The 22254-nt window shown below is 43.7% G+C and overlaps 1 protein-coding gene across 2 annotated transcripts in view; it reads left to right on the plus strand.

Moving 5' to 3' along the window:
- The window catches only part of lrrc2 (leucine rich repeat containing 2), a 59754-nt gene that overhangs the window by 32422 nt on the left and 5078 nt on the right, over window positions 1-22254 (plus strand). For both annotated transcript variants that reach the window (XM_067983212.1, XM_067983211.1), the window contains 4 exons: window positions 379-515; window positions 14199-14344; window positions 15876-16028; window positions 20053-20189. In XM_067983212.1, the coding sequence (XP_067839313.1) occupies window positions 379-515; window positions 14199-14344; window positions 15876-16028; window positions 20053-20189 (573 nt within the window). The remainder of the gene's footprint in view (window positions 1-378; window positions 516-14198; window positions 14345-15875; window positions 16029-20052; window positions 20190-22254) is intronic.

Here is a 22254-nt window from a genome sequence, read left to right on the forward strand (position 1 = left end):
GGAGAAGGGGCTTCAGTTTAACATCTGAAAGATGGCACTTCCGACAGTGTAGGACTCCCTCAATACCACACTGATGTGTCAGCCGAGATTTTTGTGCTCAAATCTTTGGAGTGGGATTTGAATCCACAACCTTCTGACTCGGACGTGAGAGTGCTACCACTGAGCCACAGCTGACACCAAGGTGACAGAGACCCATGGAATTGTGCCTCAGTACGAATGCAGGATAGAAGAGGAGAAAATTGGAAGAGAGAAAAAAAAACCTAAACAAAAAGCAAATCCTGCCATTCAATTCCTCACTGAGTAGACCAGACTGGCCAGATGCTTCCTTACAGTAAAGATTTAAGATAAACAGAAGATCTGGTGGTTGTGTTTTGACAGGCAATCTGACCAAACTGAAAGAGCTGAATGTTAGTTTCAACAAGCTCACTTCCATCCCACTGGAGCTTGGGGACTGCGAGAACCTAGAGAAACTGAACTTATCGAGTAACTTGGAACTGACAGAGCTCCCATTTGAGGTAAGATCTTTGTATTATACAACTAAGGATCTACGTAGTTTAGATGATTTTGATCAAGGACTGGACATATTATAAAGAATCTTACAACACCAGGTTATAGTCCAACAATTTTATTTGAAAATCACAACTTTCGGAGATTATCTCCTTCATCGGGTGAGTGTGGGATTCCTTGAACGTTTCGCATTTATAGTCAGAGAACAATACCTGGTGATTACAGATAATCTTTCCAACTGCCCGTTGTCAAGGCAATCAAAGTGTTCAGACAGAGAGGTGTTACCTACAGGACCACCGAATATACAAACGGCCAGAACAAAAGACAGAGAGAGGGAGAAACATCCGAAAGGAAGAGAAAGACAGAGAATGACCCGTTGTATTAAAAACAAATAACTTTTATTCGCTGGTGGGGTTACGTGTAGCGTGACATGAACCCAAGATCCCGGTTGAGGCCGTCCTCATAGGTGCGGAACTTGGCTATCAATTTCTGCTCGCTCCGGGGAAGTACTGGACGACGAAGGGTACTCTGTTGGTTGCGTCCCGTGTTAGTATTCTGAGGACGTCTATGCGATTTTTCACTGTGGCCCATCGGAACTGTCGATCGACGAGTCGAGCGTCATATCCCGTTCTTAAGAACAGAGTACCCTTCGTCGTCCAGTACTTCCCCGGAGCGGAGAAACTACGCCATGTTCTCCGCAGCCTTCAACATGTCATCGATGACGACAAACACCTCGCTAAGGCCATCCCCACACCTCCACTACTCGCCTTCAAACAGCCACCCAACCTCAAACAGACCATCGTTCGCAGCAAATTACCCAGCTTTCAGGAGAACAGCGTCCACGACACCACACAACCCTGCCACGGCAACCTCTGCAAGACATGCCAGATCATCGACACAGATACCACCATCACACGAGAGGACACCACCCACCAGGTACATGGTTCATACTCCTGTGACTCGGCCAACGTTGTCTACCTCATACGTTGCAGGAAAGGATGCCCCGGAGCATGGTACATTGGCGAGACCATGCAGACACTGCGACAACAGATGAACGGACACCGCGCAACAATTGCCAGACAGGAGGGTTCCCTCCCAGTCGGGGAACACTTCAGCAGTCAAGGACATTCAGCCACCGATCTTCGGGTAAGCGTTCTCCAAGGCGGCCTTCGAGACACACGACAACGCAAAATCGTCGAGCAGAAATTGATAGCCAAGTTCCGCACCCATGAGGACGGCCTCAACCGGGATCTTAGGTTCATGTCACGCTACACGTATCCCCACCAGCGAATAAAAGTTATCTGTTTTTAATACAACGGGTCATTCTCTGTCTTTCTCTTCCTTTCGGATGTTTCTCCCTCTCTCTGTCTTTTGTTCTGGCCGTTTGTATATTCGGTGGTCCTGTAGGTAACACCTCTCTGTCTGAACACTTTGATTGCCTTGACAACGGGCAGTTGGAAAGATTATCTGTAATCACCAGGTATTGTTCTCTGACTATAAATGCGAAACGTTCAAGGAATCCCACACTCACTCGACGAAGGAGATAATCTCCAAAAGCTTGTGATTTTCAAATAAAATTGTTGGACTATAACCTGGTGTTGTAAGATTCTTTACATTTGTCAACCCCAGTCCATCACCGGCATCTCCACATCATGGACATATTATAGCCTGCTGCAATTGAAAACAAATGTGGTTTGTGTGTGTATACACAGAAGTGTTTATTGGTTTACTCGTTCAATTGATGGGTGAAGCTATTTTAAGTGGTTGCACTTTGCATGTGTAGGGTTTCTCTACACAATCCAAACACCAGTCCTTCGGCATCCAAGGGATGGGGAACTCTGGACGGTAACTTTTGGAAAAGTACTACACGAACAAATTGATTTAAGGCTAAATCATTTTATTGGCATAAGTTCGTACAACCTTTCTGAAGTTGAGAATGGTTGTTGAGTTTTCCGGGTGATCAGTCCATCGCACTCAAGGCTGTTGTGTCTTATTCTTGATGTTGTCCTCCTTCCTGTTTCTCTGTCCTCTGACTGCAGTGCAAGTTCCATTGCGATGTCTCCTTTTTATGTTGTTTTTGCACTTTGGGGCGTAAGTAAAGTAAGGGAAGTGTCATTTTGTCCAATCACCTCCTGTGACTAGGCCTCTATAATGGACAGTTATTTTGTTCAAAACCAGGTACAATTAACTCAACGCTTTGAAATGTAAAGGCCCCCCCATATCTGTGCTCATCTGGTTTTCTGTGACCATAATCTAAATGACTCAACAGTTTCTCATTGGTATCAGTTCTGTGGTATGTTGACTTGTTTAAAACTTCTAGAAGCTTTCCCATACAAACTGCAGTTTTAAATTAATCAAAAGTCCAGCTACGTACAGGGACCATAACAACAGTAGTTCATTCAGTCTTTTTAGCTGATGCTGTATCTTCTAAGACTGTCCACTGTTTCTAAGTTAATGTCCAATTCCATTGTGCAAAAAGATGCTCAAATCTCACAATCGTGGTGTATCATTGTGATACTGTTGTACTGAGTATTCAGCTCTGACTTCCAACGTATCCATAGAAACAAGGGGCAGGATTTTAAAAGGGAAAAATGGGTGGGTTGGGGGCTGGGGGGCAATCAAAATCGCTGTTTTTGGGAGCGGGCAGACATCCTGGCTGGAACCTGTACATTTATGAATGAGACTCAGGCAAATCTGCGTGCGTGCACACATCAGTCACCAGGAAGTCCCGCCCCCACTTAAATCCGGCGGGCCGATAATTAAAGGGGCAAATGTACCTCATTGAGGTACTTAAGTTAGTTTATTTTTTGTGTATTGGATAGTTAAAAAAATTTCAACGTTACCTGGGCAGCTTTCCCACGGCTTCCGATTCACGCCTGGTGAAACCAGCCGGGAAGGGCCGGATCAGTGAAAAATAAACGAAATCAATTAAATAAAATAACATTTCCCATTGTAAAAAAAGTAAATAAACATATCTTAAAGTCGATGTTGCCTTAACCCACCACCCGCAGCCCCTCCCTGATCTCTGATGTCCGATGTCTCCACTTTTATCCCGATGTCCAATGTCTCCATTCTAATCTTTGTTCCCACCCCCCCCCCACCCCTGCAATCTCTATCCTAACTGCCGATGAGGTCTCTCTCTCTCTTTTTCTCCCCCCCCCACCTTCTCGGATGTGCAGCTCCTGTCAGCAGCCAGCTTGTCAATCAGGCTGGCTGCTGGGCGCGAAACCCGGACGAGGCTTTGATTGGCCTCATTAGGGTTATGATCACCCTGCCTACTTCCCTTCCAGGTTTCGCACCCGCAAATCACCACCCATCCCGGACTCTTCCCGCCGGCATGTTAAAATCCTGCCCCAGGGCTTGGGCCTAGTAATTCCATATCATCATTGTTTTCAAGCACTGTGTAAGTCATCAAAAATGAAAGTGGAAGCCTTGTGACGGGGCATTTATTTAACTAAATGCCCTTTTGGAGGATTAAAAGTTAAAATATTTGCAAACAAATTTAATTTTAATTTTTAACCTTTCGAAATGCCAGGTGTCAAAGGAAAACTGACAAATATGACTTTTGTCAAACTTCCCTGGAGTATTCTGATAATGTTAGCCATGACAACATCTGTTCAGTTCAGAATGCTCATATCCATTTAATAAAAGGCAGACACTTTTTCATTCTTGCTTCTTCAGCTTTGGAAGCCGATACTGATCCTGGGAGGGAGGGGCTGGGAAGGCTCAACGATCCCTGTTCCTCCTGGCCCAAAAGGATTTCACAGAAAATATAAATGTTTTAAACTTACCTTGCCTCTTCTGCTCACTCCGTGACTCCCGCCATGGTGCTGCTCACTCCGTGACTCCCGCCATGATTCTGCTCACTCCGCGACTCCCGCCGTGATTCTGCTCACTCCGTGACTCCCGCCGTGGTTCTGCTCACTCCGTGACTCCCGCCGTGGTTCTGCTCACTCTGTGACTCCCGCCGTGGTTCTGCTCACTCCGTCACTCCCGCCGTGATTCTGCTCACTCCGTAACTCCCGCCGTGATTCTGCTCACTCCGTAACTCCCGCCGTGATTCTGCTCACTCCGTGACTCCCGCCATGGTTCTGCTCACTCCGTGACTCCCGCCATGGTTCTGCTCACTCCGTGACTCCCGCCATGGTTCTGCTCACTCCGTGACTCCCGCCATGATTCTGCTCACTCCGTGACTCCCGCCATGGTTCTGCTCACTCCGTGACTCCCGCCATGGTTCTGCTCACTCTTTGACTCCCGCCATGGTTCTGCTCACTCCGTAACTCCCGCCATGATTCTGCTCACTCCGTAACTCCCGCCATGGTTCTGCTCACTCCGTAACTCCCGCCATGATTCTGCTCACTCCGTGACTCCCGCCATGGTTCTGCTCACTCCGTGACTCCCGATGGTTCTGCTCACTCCGTGACTCCCGCCATGGTTCTGCTCACTCTTTGACTCCCGCCGTGATTCTGCTCACTCTTTGACTCCCGCCGTGATTCTGCTCACTCTTTGACTCCCGCCGTGATTCTGCTCACTCCGTGACTCCCGCCGTGGTTCTGCTCACTCTTTGACTCCCGCCGTGATTCTGCTCACTCCGTGACTCCCGCCGTGGTTCTGCTCACTCCGTGACTCCCGCCGTGATTCTGCTCACTCCGTGACTCCCGCCGTGATTCTGCTCACTCCGTGACTCCCGCCGTGGTTCTGCTCACTCCGTAACTCCCGCCATGATTCTGCTCACTCCGTGACTCCCGCCATGATTCTGCTCACTCCGTGACTCCCGCCATGGTTCTGCTCACTCTGTGACTCCCGCCATGATTCTGCTCACTCCGTGACTCCCGCCGTGGTTCTGCTCACTCCGTGACTCCCGCCGTGGTTCTGCTCAATCTGTGACTCCCGCCGTGATTCTGCTCACTCCGTGACTCCCGCCATGGTTCTGCTCACTCTTTGACTCCCGCCATGGTTCTGCTCACTCTTTGACTCCCGCCATGGTTCTGCTCACTCCATGACTCCCGCCGTGATTCTGCTCACTCCATGAATCCCGCTGTGGTGCTGCAGTCAGGGACGGCCCTGTGTAGCCTCTCGACTACAGAAGTTAAAATGCCATTGCAGCGGTGATGACATCAGCAGGCCATGACTTTTCGATGTAAAGTAGGCCCGCCCTCCCGTGCCTGAATTAAGGTAAGTAAAAATGGTGGGGGGGTGGGAAAGCACTGGGAATGTGGCATTACATGCACCCCCCACCCTCTTAACTCCCTGCCACACCATCACTTCATAAAGGAGGTATCACCAAGCTATGTCACCTGCTGGAGCTACTTGAGCCTCACATCTGGTCATAGACAGCGCTGCCTGTGGCTGTCAAGGTCACCGTGGTGCTTAACGTTTATGCAACAGACTCCTTCCAGTCTGCAACAAATGAGATCAGCAACATCTTCCAGTTTGCAGTCCACCGCCGTATCAGGGAGGTTACTGAGGCCCTCTACACCAGGATGAAGGGCTACATTACTTCGGACAGAGTGAAGCAGGAGGAGAGAACACTAGGCTTCGCCCGCATTGCAGGCTTCCCCAATGTCCAAGATGTGATATAATGCATTCACGTTGCCTTGCGTGCTTCCCATCACCAGCCTGGCATCTTTATCAATCGAAAGGTATACCACTCCCTCAATGTGCAGCTGGTATGCGACCACAGGCAATGGATCATGCTGGTCTGCGTCTGGTTTCCCGGCATCCTACCAGGCCATCGGGTTACAGACTGGTTAGTTGTCCACAAGGGCTATCTCCTACAGACTTGACTCACATCTCCTGTCAGGAACCCTGGCACAGCTGCAGAGCTGACCTACAACGAGAGCCATACCACCACTAGAAACATCATTGAACAGACAGTCAGTGTGCTCAAACAATGCTTTTGCTGCCTGAACTGTTCGGGAGGAGCTTTGTACAGGTGTCCAGTTTTGTGGTCATCTGCTGTATGCTCCACAATTTTGACTTTGCCATCATGGTTGCAAAGTGATCAGCTGTCTTAAGGAAAATGGTTTTCTTAGAAATGGGCTAACTGGTGTCCTCCGAGAGGATCTTTGGATGGACCTACTGGCACTAGGCCCAAGCGGCTGGCCAACAACAATTTCCAACCCGCCTACCCTTCTATTCCTTTCTCCCTCGTGTGTTTATCTAGCTTCACTTTAAATGCATCTATGCTATTTGCCACAACTACTCCTTGTGGTAGTGCGTTACACATTCTTACCATCTTTGGGTAAAGAAGTTTCTCCTGAATTCCCTATTGGATTTATTAGTGACTATCTTATATTAATGACCTCTAGTTTTGGACTCCCCACAAGTGGAAACATTTTCTCTACTTCTATCCTATCAAACCCTTTCATCATCTTAAAGCCCTCTAGCAGGTCACCCCTCAGCCTTCTCTTTCCTATAGAAAAGAGCCCCAGCCTGCTCAGTCTTTCCTGACAAGTATATCCTCTCAGTTCTGGTATCATCCTTGTGAATCTTTTTTGCACCTTTTCCAATGCCTCTATATCCTTTTTATAATATGGAGACCAGAACTGTGCACAGTACTCCAAGCATGGTCTAACTAAGATTCTAAACAAGTTTAAGATAACTTCTCTGCTTTTCAATTCTATTGTTCTAGAAATGAACCCCAGTGTTTGGTTTGCCTTTTTTAGGGCCTTATTAACCTGCATCACTACTTTTAATGATTTGTGTAACTGTACCCCCAGATACCTTTGCTCCTCTACCCCTTTAGACTCTTATTATCCAAGCTGTATGTTGCCTCTTTATTCTTCTTACCATAATGCACCACCTTACACTTACCTGTATTGGATTTAATTTGCAAATTACAAGCCCATTCTACAAGTTTATTAATGTCTTCTTTATTTTGTTGCATTCTTCCTTTGTAATAACTATACCACCCAATTTGATGTTGTCTGCAAATTTTGAAATTGTATTTCCGATTCCCAAGTCTAAATCATTAATGTAAATTGTGAACAACAGCACCGATCCCTCTGGAACACCACTTCTCACCTTTTGTCAGTCTGAGTAGCTACCCTTAATCCCTACTCTCTGTTCTCTGTTTTGTAGACAGTTTGCTATCCATTCTGCTACCTGTCCCCTGACTCCACATGCTCTGACCTTAGTCATGAATCTACAATACAGTACCTTATCGAAAGCCTTTTGAAAATACAAATATATTACAATTACTACATTACCCTTGTCTACTCTTTCTGTTACTTCTTCAAAGAATTTAGTTAGGTTGGTCAAGCATGACTTCTTTCCCTTTTGAAATCCGTGTTGACTATTCTTTATTATATTTTCGTTTTCTAGATGTTTATCTATTACATCTTTGAGTAAAGATTCCATTATCTTTCCTACCACCGACGTTAAGCTAACTGGTCTATAGTTCCCTGGACTTGTTCTATCTCCCTTTTTGAATATAGGAATAACATTAGCTGTCCACCAGTCAAATTCTTTTTCCAGTTTACCTTCCCTAGTTCCATTCTCATCCCCATAAAATCAGCTATTTTCCAAGCTATTACTTTGGTCTTTGTCTTACTTATGTCTTTCTCAATCATTATTTTAAACCTTATTATGTTATGATCTTCCACCCTCCATAAACTTGAGCTCATCCAAAACTCTGCTGCCCATTTTCTAACTTGCACCAAGTCCCGTTCACCCATCACCCCTGTGCCCACTGACCTACATTGGGCCCGGTCTGGCAATGCCTCAATTTTAAAATTCTCATCCTTGTTTTAAAATCCCTCCATGGCCTTGCCCCTCCCTATCTCTGTAACCTCCTCCAGCCCTACAACCCACCAAGATCTCTGCGCTCCTCCAATTCTGACTTCTTGCGCATCCCCAATTTTAATCACTCCACCATTGGCAGCCGTGCCATTAGCTGCCTGGGCCCTAAGCTCTGAAATTCCCTCCCTAAATCTCTCCACTACTCGTCCTCTCCTTCCTTAAGACGCTTCTTAAAACCTACCCCTTTGATGTCCTAATATCTCCTTATGTGGCTCGGTGTCAAATTTTATTTGATGATGCTCCTGTGAAGCGCCTTGGGACATTTTACTACGTTAAAGCCGCTATATAAATGCAAGTTGTTGTTGCTGTTGATTGCTATCGCCCAAATATTCCCCTATGCTTACTTCTCTTATCTGCTCTGGTTCATTTCTCATTATTAGATCCAGCTATGATTCCTCTCTTGTTGGGCTTCTCACAAACTCCATTCCTTTTCCCCTTTCCCAACCTCCTCTTGCCAGTTTATTTGGGGGTAGTTGAAATCTCCCATGATTATTATTCGATGTTTTTTACTCATTTCATAGATTTGCCAACATACTTCTTCCTCCACTTCCCTTCCGCTATTAGATGGTCTTTATAATATGCCTCTTAACATGATCAATCCCTCCTTATCCTTTGTCTCAATCCATAAGGATTCTGTTTCTATCTTAATATTAGTTATGTCCCTTTTTTCTATAGCCATTATGTTGTCTCTAATTAGTACAGCTACCCCAATCCCATTTTCCTTCCCTGTCCTTTCTAAATATGTTATATCCTGCAATATTTAACTGCCAGTCCTCTTCTTTATGTAACTGGCGTTACTTACCTGCAGAGGGCAGTTCTGTACTAGTTCTAAAATCAGCTTTGGACTAACTGTATACATTACACTTTAAAAATGCTTGCCACTTTGGAGAAAGACCACAACTAGATACTGTTTTTAAAACTATATGGAGTCAATTTTTGAGTCTGTTATGGCCTGTGTACGCCCGTTACACAATATAATAGACCAGAAAAGGGACAGAGACCCATAACGCACATTTCCAGTGGGCCTCGGGGTGTGCACAGGAAACTCCTACCTGAAACAAGCGGGAGCACCATTTAAGTATTAAAATATGGGCAGGGATGCCAGACAAGTAATTTTCTGACATTCGTTTGTGCAGGATGCTCACTGTTAATTACGTTCTTAAAAACAATGGGGGGTAACCTTCATCTTCATCTGATGGGCGGTTAATCGAGAGGGCAGATCACCCGCCCATTATAAAAACAGCATGATTTTAATTTCCAATGATTTCAAAGGAATCAAAATTGGGTGGGTTCTACAATGGGCAAGCAATCCGCTCCACCAGATTACCACCCAGTCGGTGAAGACGAAAATCTACCCCAGTATGTCATGCTTTCACTGACTCTGCATTAAAGAAGGTATGCCAGCATAGTCTGATTGGCCACACCTGCTATGATGCCACCAATCATATTTGATGCCACCAATCATACATGAAACATCTGCCTGGCAACCATGGGATGTTCACAGCATCCAGTGTCACTCACTCCTACCATTGTAAGCACCAGTTAAGGTGCACCCACCTTGGAGAATTTAAAGTGAGGTAGAGGTGGGTGCATCAGGTGATGCACAAAGTACATCCAAGTAGGAACAGGTGGTAATGCTGAAAGAGGAACGGGAACTTGCCTTCGAAGGGTCAACTCACATCTGTTCTCAGCTATTGGGCCCTGGGTTCCAGACTTAACAGAGCATGCTTTTAAAACAAGACACTTTCTGAGCACAGGACTTTTATGGAATCAATGGAGACAGTGCCAAAAACCTGCAGCCGCTGAAAGCTAGTGTGGAGGAGTCCAGTACCCACATCTACGCAGTGATAATGGACGGATTCGCAGAACTGCAGGCCGCCATGGAGCATGTGGTAATTCCATGGACATTTACAACAGAGCTCGCACTGCTAGAGGCCCTAATGTCAGTTATAGTATCTCTCATGAATGCTGAGACTAATAACATAGAGGCCCTGGACTCTCTCCTCTGGCTTCCACCTGCTCAAGGGTCACATTGGGAGACCCATTACTGAGGGCTTCACAGAACGCATTGGTGCCATCAGTTCTGCTGTCATGTGGATCAATAGGCATGATGAGGCATTGCCCAGTAACAGGAGCAAAGCTAGAGACAGATGAAGATGCTGTCTCTCAGGCTGACAGCACATTTGGACCCAAATGTCATTCCCCCCCCCCCCCCCCCTTTAATGATTGCAAATGTAACAGAAAGTGTGGAAAACTAGGCTGCCCCCAATGCTGAGGAATTTGTGGAGCCAGTAGCTGGGTCATCTAATAACCAGCTCAAGGAGGTAGAGGGCCATCTCATCCCCAAGAGGCTTCAACTGAGATACAGCACTCAGCGATCCCTTTGACTCCTGCCACAAGGGGAGCACCTAGAAGGAGTATTAGGATCGGGAACACACATGTCATATAGTGTCATCAAAGGGAAGCAGTGGAGTGCTAAACACTAGGCACAGACAGGCATCACTTTAGGCCATAAAAATCTGATTGCATAAAAGTTCAACTATGTCCAAAGACGTTTCTTATTATAGTGTGAGTTAATATGTCAACAGGCGACTGAAATGGGAACCGTCGCAGTTGAGTTGGAGGTAAAGGCAACATAGTGAAGGTGTATTTGGTCACAGATTACAGCTGACGAAAAATATGTTTTCATTGTAACTGCAGGTGCCCTAGCAGCAAATGGCACAGCTGTGCATCTGACCCTCTGATGACCCAGACCTTGTGAAGATAGTTTCCCATGGCTGTTGCCTGTACAATTGTTGGTAGCGTCTTGCCAATCAGGTTACGTTGACTGTTGATCACCCTGACATACTTTATTTCACGCAGTACCACTCAAAGTGCATTGTGAGAGTCATGCTTCTGTGGTGTTAGGATTAATCAGGCATTAATACATCATATTTGTGCCATCCCAACTTTGGGAAGAGGAGTTTCCATAGGCACTTGGAGTGCCAAAATGAGATATATGCATCTCGGTCTGTGTGGGTACCAACATATGGCCACAGAACCCCTCTGGTGCAGCTGATCTGTCTGCCATCCTTCTGTTGGTCCTTCTCTTCTTCCTGAAAAAGGCCATCTGGAAACCTGTCAGTGGCAATAAGATACTGTTGGCAAAAAAAAAGACGCAGCATTAAACTCGGTGCTAAAGCTCATGAGATTCTAAGTGGCAGCAGAAAAAGAATGAAGATGACAACGGTCAAGAAATGGTTAAAGGACACTTATGTTAACTTTACTATCCCCTTTAAATGAATTTCCATATTCGATTATTAGCAACCTTGGATGTCCATTTTACAAGGGTGTAATTATGAGCAAGTGTCCTGCACAAACGAACATCACAAAATTGTGGTCAGGGCCTTGAGGGAATAATTTACATATTTTAATGAAACGCCCATGTTTTACATGCTGGATATTGGCATGCGATGTAAAGTGAGGGGAGAGCTGGTGTTACGGAACTCCGCCCAATTTTCCGGTCAGATTCACCTGATTTCCATCTGTAAATTGGCCGAACGCAATCAGAAAATCTAGCTTAATAAGTCCAGAAAAACCCAGATGTAAATGTCAGCTTCAGAATTAGGGCTAGGATAAAAGATTATCATTATGTAAGTTTGAATCTTGATTGTTTTTAAGTACAGTTGGTATAGTCTATTTAAGTCAGAGTCAATACAACACAGGAATTACACATTATAGCCAATAATACCCACATCAGTAAAAGTAAAGAAGACTAAGAGTAATTTATTATTAAAACACACCCATAAATCAAACAGCCTAATTGAAAAAGGAAGCAAGGCATCGCCTTTGTTCAACTGAGACTTCAACTGTTGATAAAATATCAGTTTTGTTTACTTTGTATTCTGAATGTGTAATATATTGCATTTCCTCAAAAAGATATTTCATTACAAAATCAATATCTTTGTTATGAAGGAATCAAATAGAACACAAAAAGTAGAAAGTTCTAAAACACCAATAGAGGTAAAATCAACATTCGAGTGATGTAAACGAACAAGTGTTGGGTGTGCAGTGTTTACTAGATTTTGCTGGAGATTAAAAGGTTTGTGCCTTTGTACAGAACTGTCCATTATCAAAATAAGGTGCAAGTAAGATGCCAAGATTTACCTTTTAAACAATTGTCCACTGGAGCTATGCACACGGCTTCTTTGTCCTCTGGTGCATCCAGCCTATCTATTTAAGTCAGACTCAAAGGAACAATGGAATTACATATTCCAACCAATAATACATTTTACCTTGGTGTGCTTGATTCTGACACTGCATGCCCACAAATGGAAAGATGTTCCATTCCTGACCATCAACATATCCTGCTTGATGAGCACAAAACTTTACAGAAAAAAAAACTATTCATAGTAATAACTGAATCAATGTATGGCTAAATAAGGTACAGTATGACAGTAAGGTACAGCACAGGAGGAGGCCATTCAGCCCATCGTGCCTGTGCCAGCAAATCAGAGAGGAATTTTCCAGAGTATTTTTTTCATTATTGGCTCTGTTTTTGCCTCTTCCAGATGATTACATGGGGAGGTGCGGGGTGTAGGATATGTCTGGCCATGATGTTCCGGCCATCGTGAGTGTGGAGCAGGCTTGATGGGCCAGCTGGTCTTTTTCTGTCTGTCACTTTTGTATGTGCATATGTACATAAATGGAAGGGCTTATCCCCCTGATGGCTGAGGGGAAAGAGGCATTGCCTTATGCAGCATTATGCCAGGCCAGGAAGCCCCAGGTTTGATCCTCAGTCCCAGCTGGAGCAACAAATATGCTACACTTGGACTAGGAAATGGAAAAGTCAGCAAGGGTTCCTGCTCCTGATCACTAACCAGTTTCCCAGCTGCAACATTTGCATGTGTGGATATTAGGCGAGAACAGGACCGGGCTCAGCTATGATACCCACAGTAAAATTTCCTGATGGCACTCCCTCCCTTGACTCACATATGAGGTATGAGCACTATGGAAATTAGCACCTCAGGAAGAGGAGCAGAGAAAACTTTGAGAAAAAAGATCTAAATTTTTCTACAGAGCTCGCGAGGAGCAAAGTTTCATGATAGGAAAATTAGGAGGCCATTGAGCCCCTCAAGCCTGCTCCGTCATTCAATTAGATCATGGCTGATCTGTACCTCAATTTCATTTACCAGCCTTTGCTCCATATCCCTTGATAGCCTTGCCTAACAAAAATGAGTTGGGATGTTGCCAAAAGCAGAGCTTAACAAGGTCCACTAGTTTGCGCCACCATGCTGCTGTTAGTGGCGACAGCTGGTCACATTGCAATAAGCAGCACAGCTGCAGCCAGTGTTGCTACTGTTTTATTGAAACAATTGCATAGGAAACTTCAGCTCACCCAGAAGAATGGCCAGGTCTAATGATGTAAATGCCTGGGAATGTGCAAATGTGTCTATGGAATAAGAAAAAAAATGGTCATGGCTGAATGTGGAAAATTACAGATTTCATTCAGAGATAAACAAGAGATAAAATCAAAATTAAAGAGACTCCCACTCAATGCAGGAAATCTGTGGTTCAATGTTACCTGTGGTTTCAGATTCAAGCCATATCAGAGGCTAACATTCTAAACAACAAGATTTACCCGTCTCTATGAGTGGTGTGTGGTATCCTTTCCTTTAGCACATCTTTCTGATCGCTTCCTGTATTGATGCAGCTGACATCAAAAGCTAGGGGGAGAGCAAGGGATTTACTTTCCACTGTTGTGTCTAGGAAAAAGGGCAGTCACCTGGAGCAGAAAAGCTAAATTAATATAAAAATGCTAAAGAAGATCTGTTCAACCACACACGGAGAGTAGAAGGTTTCAGCCATGTTTCTAGTGCAAAATAATTTGGATTTTGTTTATGTTTCAGCTACGTGATCTGCAAAAACTTACCCACTTAGATCTGTCCTCAAACCAGTTTCAGACCATGCCTATCTGTGTGCTTCGGATGTCAAACCTCAAGAGTTTAGATATTAGCAGCAATAAACTGAAGGACCTGCCTCAGGATCTAGACAGGTAACTGCCTGATTAACTTGAAAAGAGGGTGTAAAACCTGAACTGGCCCATAATGGCACACAATATAGTGCAGGTTATTGTAATCAACATACATCATGTTTTGTAACAGAAGTGGATGAGAGGGAAGTGTGTGTTGCAGTGGCCTCCACCTCTGATACTTGGATTCAAATCCACCACACCTAGCATCACCCTGCTAGTGCTCCCACATCCCAGGACCCCTCTCCCATTCCTCCATCATCCAGGATTCCACTTAGTTGTTCCAAACCTATCTCCACAGACCCTTCTCAGTGCCTCAAAACATCACGACTGCCCCTGCTGGGTCTCATACATCCTGCAATCCCTCCCGACCCTACCAAGTAACTCCAGCTGCCACCTTGCCAAGCCTCGCTTCCCTACCAAAATAATTCATGGCCTGCTCATTGCCAAAATGCAAATCCAGGCCATTTCTTTCTGCTTCTGATTATTCTGGCTCCCCCAATCAAAATACCCGCTCAGGCCCACTTCTGCCCCAATCCTGCTTCATCTAGCTAAACCCTGCCAGGGCTGGGGCCTTCATCTTGCTTTTATCACCTCTGGCACACTTCACGATCCTCCTGACTCCACAAAAATGACTGTGAAAAAATCTTTTGGGACCGTTTTCTGAGCCACCTCCAACGATCAGTTTAAGGTCAACTGGTTAGGCTGCTCAATGCTTGGTACCAATGGGCGGAATGTGCGTGGCACGTGCTCCACCTGTTGGTATGCAAAAATCAGGGTCCTACAAGTGCCAATTTAACTATTTTATTAAGGTTCCTGCATGTATCAGGCAGGAGCGCTAGCTGCCCATTTTGAGGGCCACCTGAAAATCTTGTCAGGAGAGAGTTCCAGATTTCCACCACCCTTTGCGTAAAAAAGTGCTTCCTGATTTCGCTACTGAATGGCCTAGCTCCAATTTTAAGATTAATTCCCCTTGTTATTGATTCCCCCACCGGAGGAAAGAGTTTCTCCGTATCTACCCTGCTCTTTAAAGGTGCTACTTCACCGGAAATTCCACCCATGTGTGCATCACATTCCTTGCCTGGGTCAGTGTGCACACGGAGCATATTTAATGTTTATAAATGAGTTAACCATTGCCCGCTAAGATCCTTCCCTGGTGGAATAGCTTATGTTCACTCCGTATCACCAGAGGCCATAGAGTGGATGAGGAACTTGGACATCAACATTTAATGTTGCTTTTCAAGCAGCCATACAAAAGAAGAACGATGAATCTCATGAACTCAAGCAAGCTCAGCTGTCCACTTTGATTGTGTATCATTTACACAGTGCAATGCGGTCTGCTGCCACTAAAACAGAACTGCATAATTGGTCCCATAATCCTAAGTGTATAAATATATTGTTTTAAATAAACACCATCCAGATTTTCTTTTGGATACATATCTAAAATAAAACTTGTATTAGGTAAGCAAAACTGAGCTACTCAGAATGATATTCTCCTTTGTTGCGGTTGTGAAGCTAGGGCTAATATTTTGTACTATTTATATATTATATGCAGACTCAGTGAGCTACAGTCCCTTTTCCTTCAGAAGAACAAGCTGACCTACCTGTCCAAAACCTTGTGCAGGATGACTAACCTAAAGATGCTAGTTGTCAGTGGTGATGATATAAAGAAGTTGCCAACTTCTCTGACAACTGACCCCAATTTAAAGTAAGTGCTGCAATATGATTTTTCCTTTTTTCACTTTTGTGTATGTTTAAATCGTCCCTCTCCCTCCCCCCACCATCTTTTCTTTTAAGCCTCCATTCCTGCTTACTGTCTCTACCTGGTCCTTCAACTGCAAGAGCTGAATGGTCTGATACTTCCATGGTGTTGTCAATGCTATTGTATGACTGACTGACCTATTTACTCTGTGAGGGGTAGGAGGTGGGACCAGTCTCAATAGATCCCTCCTACCCCCAAGCTGGACTATTCCACTGCAGTGAAATTTTCCATTTACTGGAAAGATTCTGACTGGCAAAACTTACCCAGTGTCAGCCAAAGCTGAGATTTAAATTCTTGGCTGACTATTGTTTGCTATGAGGCTACTCCAGCACGTTAGTCATTAACAGAAAAGCTACTGGTGCAGATGAATGAACAATGCTTACTGAATGAACACCACAGCACTTTTTGGAGGGCATCCTGGGAAGATGTAAGGTACTAGAACTGGAGTACGGGCAGGGGCTCCTATGTCAGTAACAAGGGCAACCACAAATCAACAACACTTTGGACTTACAGAGCACCTTTAACAAAGCAAAACACTCCAAAGAATTCTACAAAATGAGGAGAGGGGAATGGATACGAAGTAGGAGTAGGAGAATAATTAGAAGAGAGGAACAAAGGAGTAGTCAAGTAGATCTTGAGAATGATAGAATCATAGAAGGCTAAGGAGAGATATAGCTAGGCAGAAAGATTTGGGAGGAAAGGTGCACAGAGATGACAGCTAAAGCTCTGACGCTGATGGTGAAGATAGGGGTGCAGGGACACACAGTAAGCTACAGTCAGAAGAGCAGATAATGTTGGGACATTGACCTTGAGAAGGTTTTACTGGATGGGCTTCTGTTGTGATTTGAGACTGAAGGTACGTTAGTTAACACTGGCACTAGTTAAATTGACAAACCGCTGTTTTAAGAATTAGCTTGGATGTTTTAGCAACCCCATTTTCAGCCGGTCAGTCAAATAAATTTATTGCTTTCTTTCTGTTTGCTTTGTTTTGTTTGGCCTTGTGTATGCCATAAAAAGCAGCATTGCATTTTGATGAAATGATTTATCAAAGTTGTCTTCGCTCTGTTGCCTTTGTGACTGTTCAGAGAGGAATGTCCCACAATACAGTGTGTAGCACTGTAGTTTATTCCAGCAAACAATGAACTTAACGCTTTACTGACTGCATTAAGCAGCATTCCTACAACAAAAATGAACTGAAAATTTCTATGGAAGAAGAAAAGCTAAGAAAAATTATTGTAGCTGTTATGCTCAAAAATTGCAAATCTAGCAGAGAATCAGGAATACTTGTTTTCTTCCTTTATTTGGTTTTTCAAAACTGTTATGGCATACAGTTATTAAATATATATATATATATATATTATAAATAAACATAAGAACATAAGAAATAGGAGCAGGAGTAGCCATACGGCCCACTCCACCATTCAATAAGATCATGGCTGATCTTCTACCTCAACTTCACTTTCCTGCCCTATCCCCATATCCCTCGATTCCCTTAGTAAACAAATATCTATCGATCTCAGTCTTGAATGTACTCAACGACTCAACGGCCCTCTGGGGTAGAGACTTCCAAAGATTCACAACCCTCTGAGAGAAGAAATTTTTCCTCATCTTGGTCCTAAATGGCCTACCCTTTATCCTGAGACTATAACCCCTAGTTTTAGACTCTTCAGCCAGGGGAAACAGCCTCTCAGCGTCTATCCCGTCAAGCCCTTGGATACATTTCTGAAGTTTGTTTTCCTTTTATAATTTTTGAACCGGTTTAACTTATGTTCCGTCATGGTACAAATTTCAGGGCTGGTGCAAGATACAACAGTACAGGTGAGTAATTAAGAGTAATGCAATTGGATTTAGTTGAGCGTTACATTGTAAGGTGCACAGTGTTGCTTCCTTGTGGCGACACATTTCCTAGCCCCAAAAATCTCATTGCACCATTGCTCCACCAGAAGTGCAGTGGTGCAGAATTTACACCTGGTGCTTTCACTTGCCAATGAACCCATTCCCAAATCCCAGGGATGGGATTATTGAAATAATCTGCATAAGGACCAGTGCTTCTAGCAGTGCAACAGGGGCACCTGCCTCACTGAGGTAGCTGAAACTCACAACAGCATCCTGCTGCTCCAAAATGGGGAGCCCAAGACCTGAATCATGCTGAAGAAAAAGGATTTTTATTATTCTTTATTAGAACAATGTATAGTTCCTGCAGAAACGGTACCCGCTCCTTCAAGGATCGATTGCTCTTTGCCTTTGCAGCTTCAGGTCCCAATTTTGGCCTGCAACAGGACCTATGCCTGCTCCCAACAGACTTAGGTCCTGTTGGTCCTATCAGGGGCACAGCTGATGGGAATTCCCTGAGTTGGGATTCTTGAATTTTCCAATTTAGCTCTGTTTCCAAACAATTTAAGTTTAATTTGCATAATAAAAATGTATCACTCCTATATGTCATTCTGCTCATCCCCATATTCATAGTAATAAACTTTCAGAATAGGCATGTAATTGGCAAAAGAATATCAATATAGATAAGTGTGAGTTGGTGCATTTTGGTAGGAATAAGGAGGCCACATACTGCTTGGATAATAAGAGTTTAAATGGGGTAGAGGAGCAGAGAGATCTATGGATACAGATACACAAATCACTAAAAGTGGCATCACAGGTTAATAGGGCCATAAAGAAAGCAAACAAAGCACCGGGGTTCATTTCTAGAGGGATAGAATTGAAAAGCAGAGAAGTTATGTTAAACTTGTATAGAACCTTGGTTGGACCACACTTAAGAGTACTGTGCACAGTTTTGGTCTCCATGTTATAAAAAGGATATGGAGGCACTGGAGAAGGTGCAATAAAGATTTACAAGAATGATACCTGAGAGGTTATACCTATTAGGAAAGATTGAACAAGCTGGGGCTCTTTTCTCTAGAAAAGAGATGGCTGAAGGGTGACCTGATGAGATCTTTAAGATTAAGAAAGGGTTTGATAGAGGAGATGCAGAGAAGATCTTTCCACTTGTGGGAGAGACCAAAACTAAGGGCCATAAATATAAGATAGTCACTAATAAATCCAATAGGGAATCCAGGAGAAACTTCTTTACCCAAAGAGCGGTTAGAATGTGGAACTCGTTATCACAAGGAGCAGTCGAGGCGAATAGCATAGATGCATTCAAGGGGAAACTAGATAAACACATGATGGAGAAAGGAATAGAAGGTTATGCTGATAGGGTTAGATCAAGTGAGGTGGGAGGAGGCTCGAGTAGAGCATAAACACCGGCATGGACCAATTGGGCTGAATGGCCTGTTTCTGTGCTGTACGTTCTATGTAATTCTAAGTATAACATTATTACCACATCTACTGGTATCATGCCTTCCCTGTAACTCTACAAATCTACCACAAAAATATTTAATTCTGTTTTTAAATACTTCTCCCCCATTGATTTGAAGAGTTGTAGATGAGGCACAGTACCAGAAGTGGTGATGAGCAGCTGAAGGGTTTGGGAAGGATATTCTGGTGTTGGCAATTTCTTTTGTCTACCATTGACTTTGCTTTTGCCCCTGCTATTGTTTACAGGTTGGCTCATTTAGTAGCACTCCTGCCTCTGAGTCACTTGGTTGTGGATTCAAGACCAACTCCAGGATTTGAGTATATAATCTGGGCTGAAGAGAGACAATCTAGTGTTGAGAGAGTGCTGCATTATTGGAGGTCACAACATTCAGCTGAAATATTAAACTGAGGCCCCATCTCTCTGTTCTGTTGGTAAAGGTGATGATTAAAAATCCCATGGTAGTAGTTGAGGTTGAGCAGGGAGAGCTGGCAGTCAGACAGTGAGGTCACATGTTTTTTTTCCAAACTCTGCAGTATGGAAATGGTTCTTCCTTCTTTCATCCTCCAGACAAAAGTACTTAATGTTTTGATATTGTCCTGAATAAAAGGCCAATGTCAAATAAGATGAGTGGATTAAACCTCTTCCCTTTCCTATTAACAGATATATTGATCTGCGGGAAAATCCACTCGACAGTATAGAAGATGAGATGCTCAGTGAAATCCTTGAAGGCGATGAAGATCATGAGGAATTTGAAAAAGTCTTGATGCAAATGTACTTACAGGATTTGAAACAAAGAGGTAACTGCTGGAGTATCTTTACAATCTATTATTTGCCTATAAATAACAGTAAGGGGAAATAATGATGTAAAGATTAACTTTTGTTGGAGTAGCTTTGTTCATTTGCATGCAAATTGGAGATTTTTTTAAATTGAGAAACTAGGTAAAGACCCATATCGCAGGTTAGGTTTTTAACCACAAGGTTTAAAAGAGTAGAAAGATGAGGAAAATCAAGAAGGAGTAGTTAGGCATCAGCAAGCTTTGGTTTGAAAGTCTTCAAATTGTAGGAGGGAAAGACCAAGGTAGGAACTAAGACCCATTGTATTAAGTTCCTAGGAAGTAGAGTTAGATTTAGGAGATGGAGAAATGAGTCTCAACTTCAGCACAATGAAGAAGGTTTTTTGTGTAATCCTCCAACTTTTGTTGAATGTGAGGTGGGACCTTTGAGAAGAGAGGATAATGAGTTCGTAGAGGATAAGCAGAAATACTTTAATTCAGTGTTAATAAAAGGGAAGGATATTGGGGAGGAGTTAAATCCTGAATTGGTTAAAAGTAAGATGAGAGCTAGTGTAATAAATAAAAGGAAAATATTGCAGAATTTAGTTAAGCTAAAGGAGGACAAAGTGCCAGGACCTCATGGGATACATCCAATGATCCTGAGTGAAATTGGGGAAGAAATAACAGAAATTATACTTCACAGTTCTATTGAGAGTGAATAGGTGCCTGACGAGTGGAGATTATGCAATGTAATACCCATTTTCAAAAAGAGAAACAGAATTAACCCAGGTAAATACAGATCGGTTAGTTCAACATCTGTTGTAGAGAAAAATTTGGAATATTTAATTAAAGATTAAATTACTAAATATCTAAATGAAGAGAAAATAATTAAAAACAGCCAACATGGATTTCAGAGAGGAAGATTGTGCTTGATAGAGTTCTTTGAGGAGATGACAGATACCCTGGATGGGGAAATGCAGTGGATGTGGTGTACATGGACTTTCAGAAAACTTTGACAAGGTACACATAGGAGTCTATTGGACAAGATTAAGGAGTATGGAATTAGGGTGAATGTAGCAAATTAGATTAAAAACTGGTTAAAAGGGATGAAACAGAGAGTAGAGGGAGAAGTCTAATTCCCCAGTGGAAAGCCAGCAAAATGCGTGGGAAGACTGCGTGGGAGGTGGAGCGTCGAGGCCTGGTCCATTTTAACAGCTGAGGCTCAGTTAAGTGCAACAAGCGAGCTGCCCACCTGAAACAGACATCCAGTGGCAGCTCACCGGATTCTTGCTGACAAATATCAGGCAGCCCAGAGGCCACCCAGCTGGCCCTCAAGTAAGTCTTCAGGGTAGTGGAGGGGGGGAGTGGGGGTTGGGAGCGTGCCAAGAGCGAGGAAGGGTGGGGAGAGCCTGGGGCAGTAGCAGTCCATACTTTCTTTGTAGGGCCTGGAGGAACTGAGCAAAGATAAGTTTTGTACTTACCTTTTGGGCTCCACTACTGCTCCAACAGATTCTACTGAGTGGAGCGCTAATGGCAGACTCTCCATCCAGTAAACCATTAAAATAGCTTTGGGGTTCTATGTAAGTGATAATACCCCGATTTGCATATATTTATGGCGTGACCGCCCAGAAAAACAGCGGTGTTAAAAAGACTGCAGGGAGGAAACAAAGCAATAACTATATCATTTTCATTTTAGCTTCCATTCCACCCAGTTTCTGATGTGGAGATGCCGGTGATGGACTGGGGTTGACAATTGTAAACAATTTTACAACACCAAGTTATAGTCCAGCAATTTTATTTTAAATTCACAAGCTTTCGGAGGCTTCCTCCTTCGTCAGGTAAATGTTTCTGCTGAGTGGAGGATATTAAAATCACTCTTAGGAGTTAAGAGCAGTTTCTCAGAGTGGTTTGAAGTAGGGGGGGGAAGGTGGTTTGGGATCCATATTTCCCCTCCCCAGACCTGGTAGCAGTGACCAGGTTTTTCAACAGAAGTTGCTTTTATTGTTAAAATGACCAAACGCTCTTTTTTTTAAAAATTGAGCACGTCTCCTCACCTGTGCTGGATATTTAAATGCTGTACTTTGTGGAT

The sequence above is a fragment of the Heptranchias perlo genome, chromosome 4 (genome assembly GCF_035084215.1).
Source record: "Heptranchias perlo isolate sHepPer1 chromosome 4, sHepPer1.hap1, whole genome shotgun sequence".
Classification (NCBI taxonomy): Eukaryota; Metazoa; Chordata; class Chondrichthyes; order Hexanchiformes; family Hexanchidae; genus Heptranchias; species Heptranchias perlo.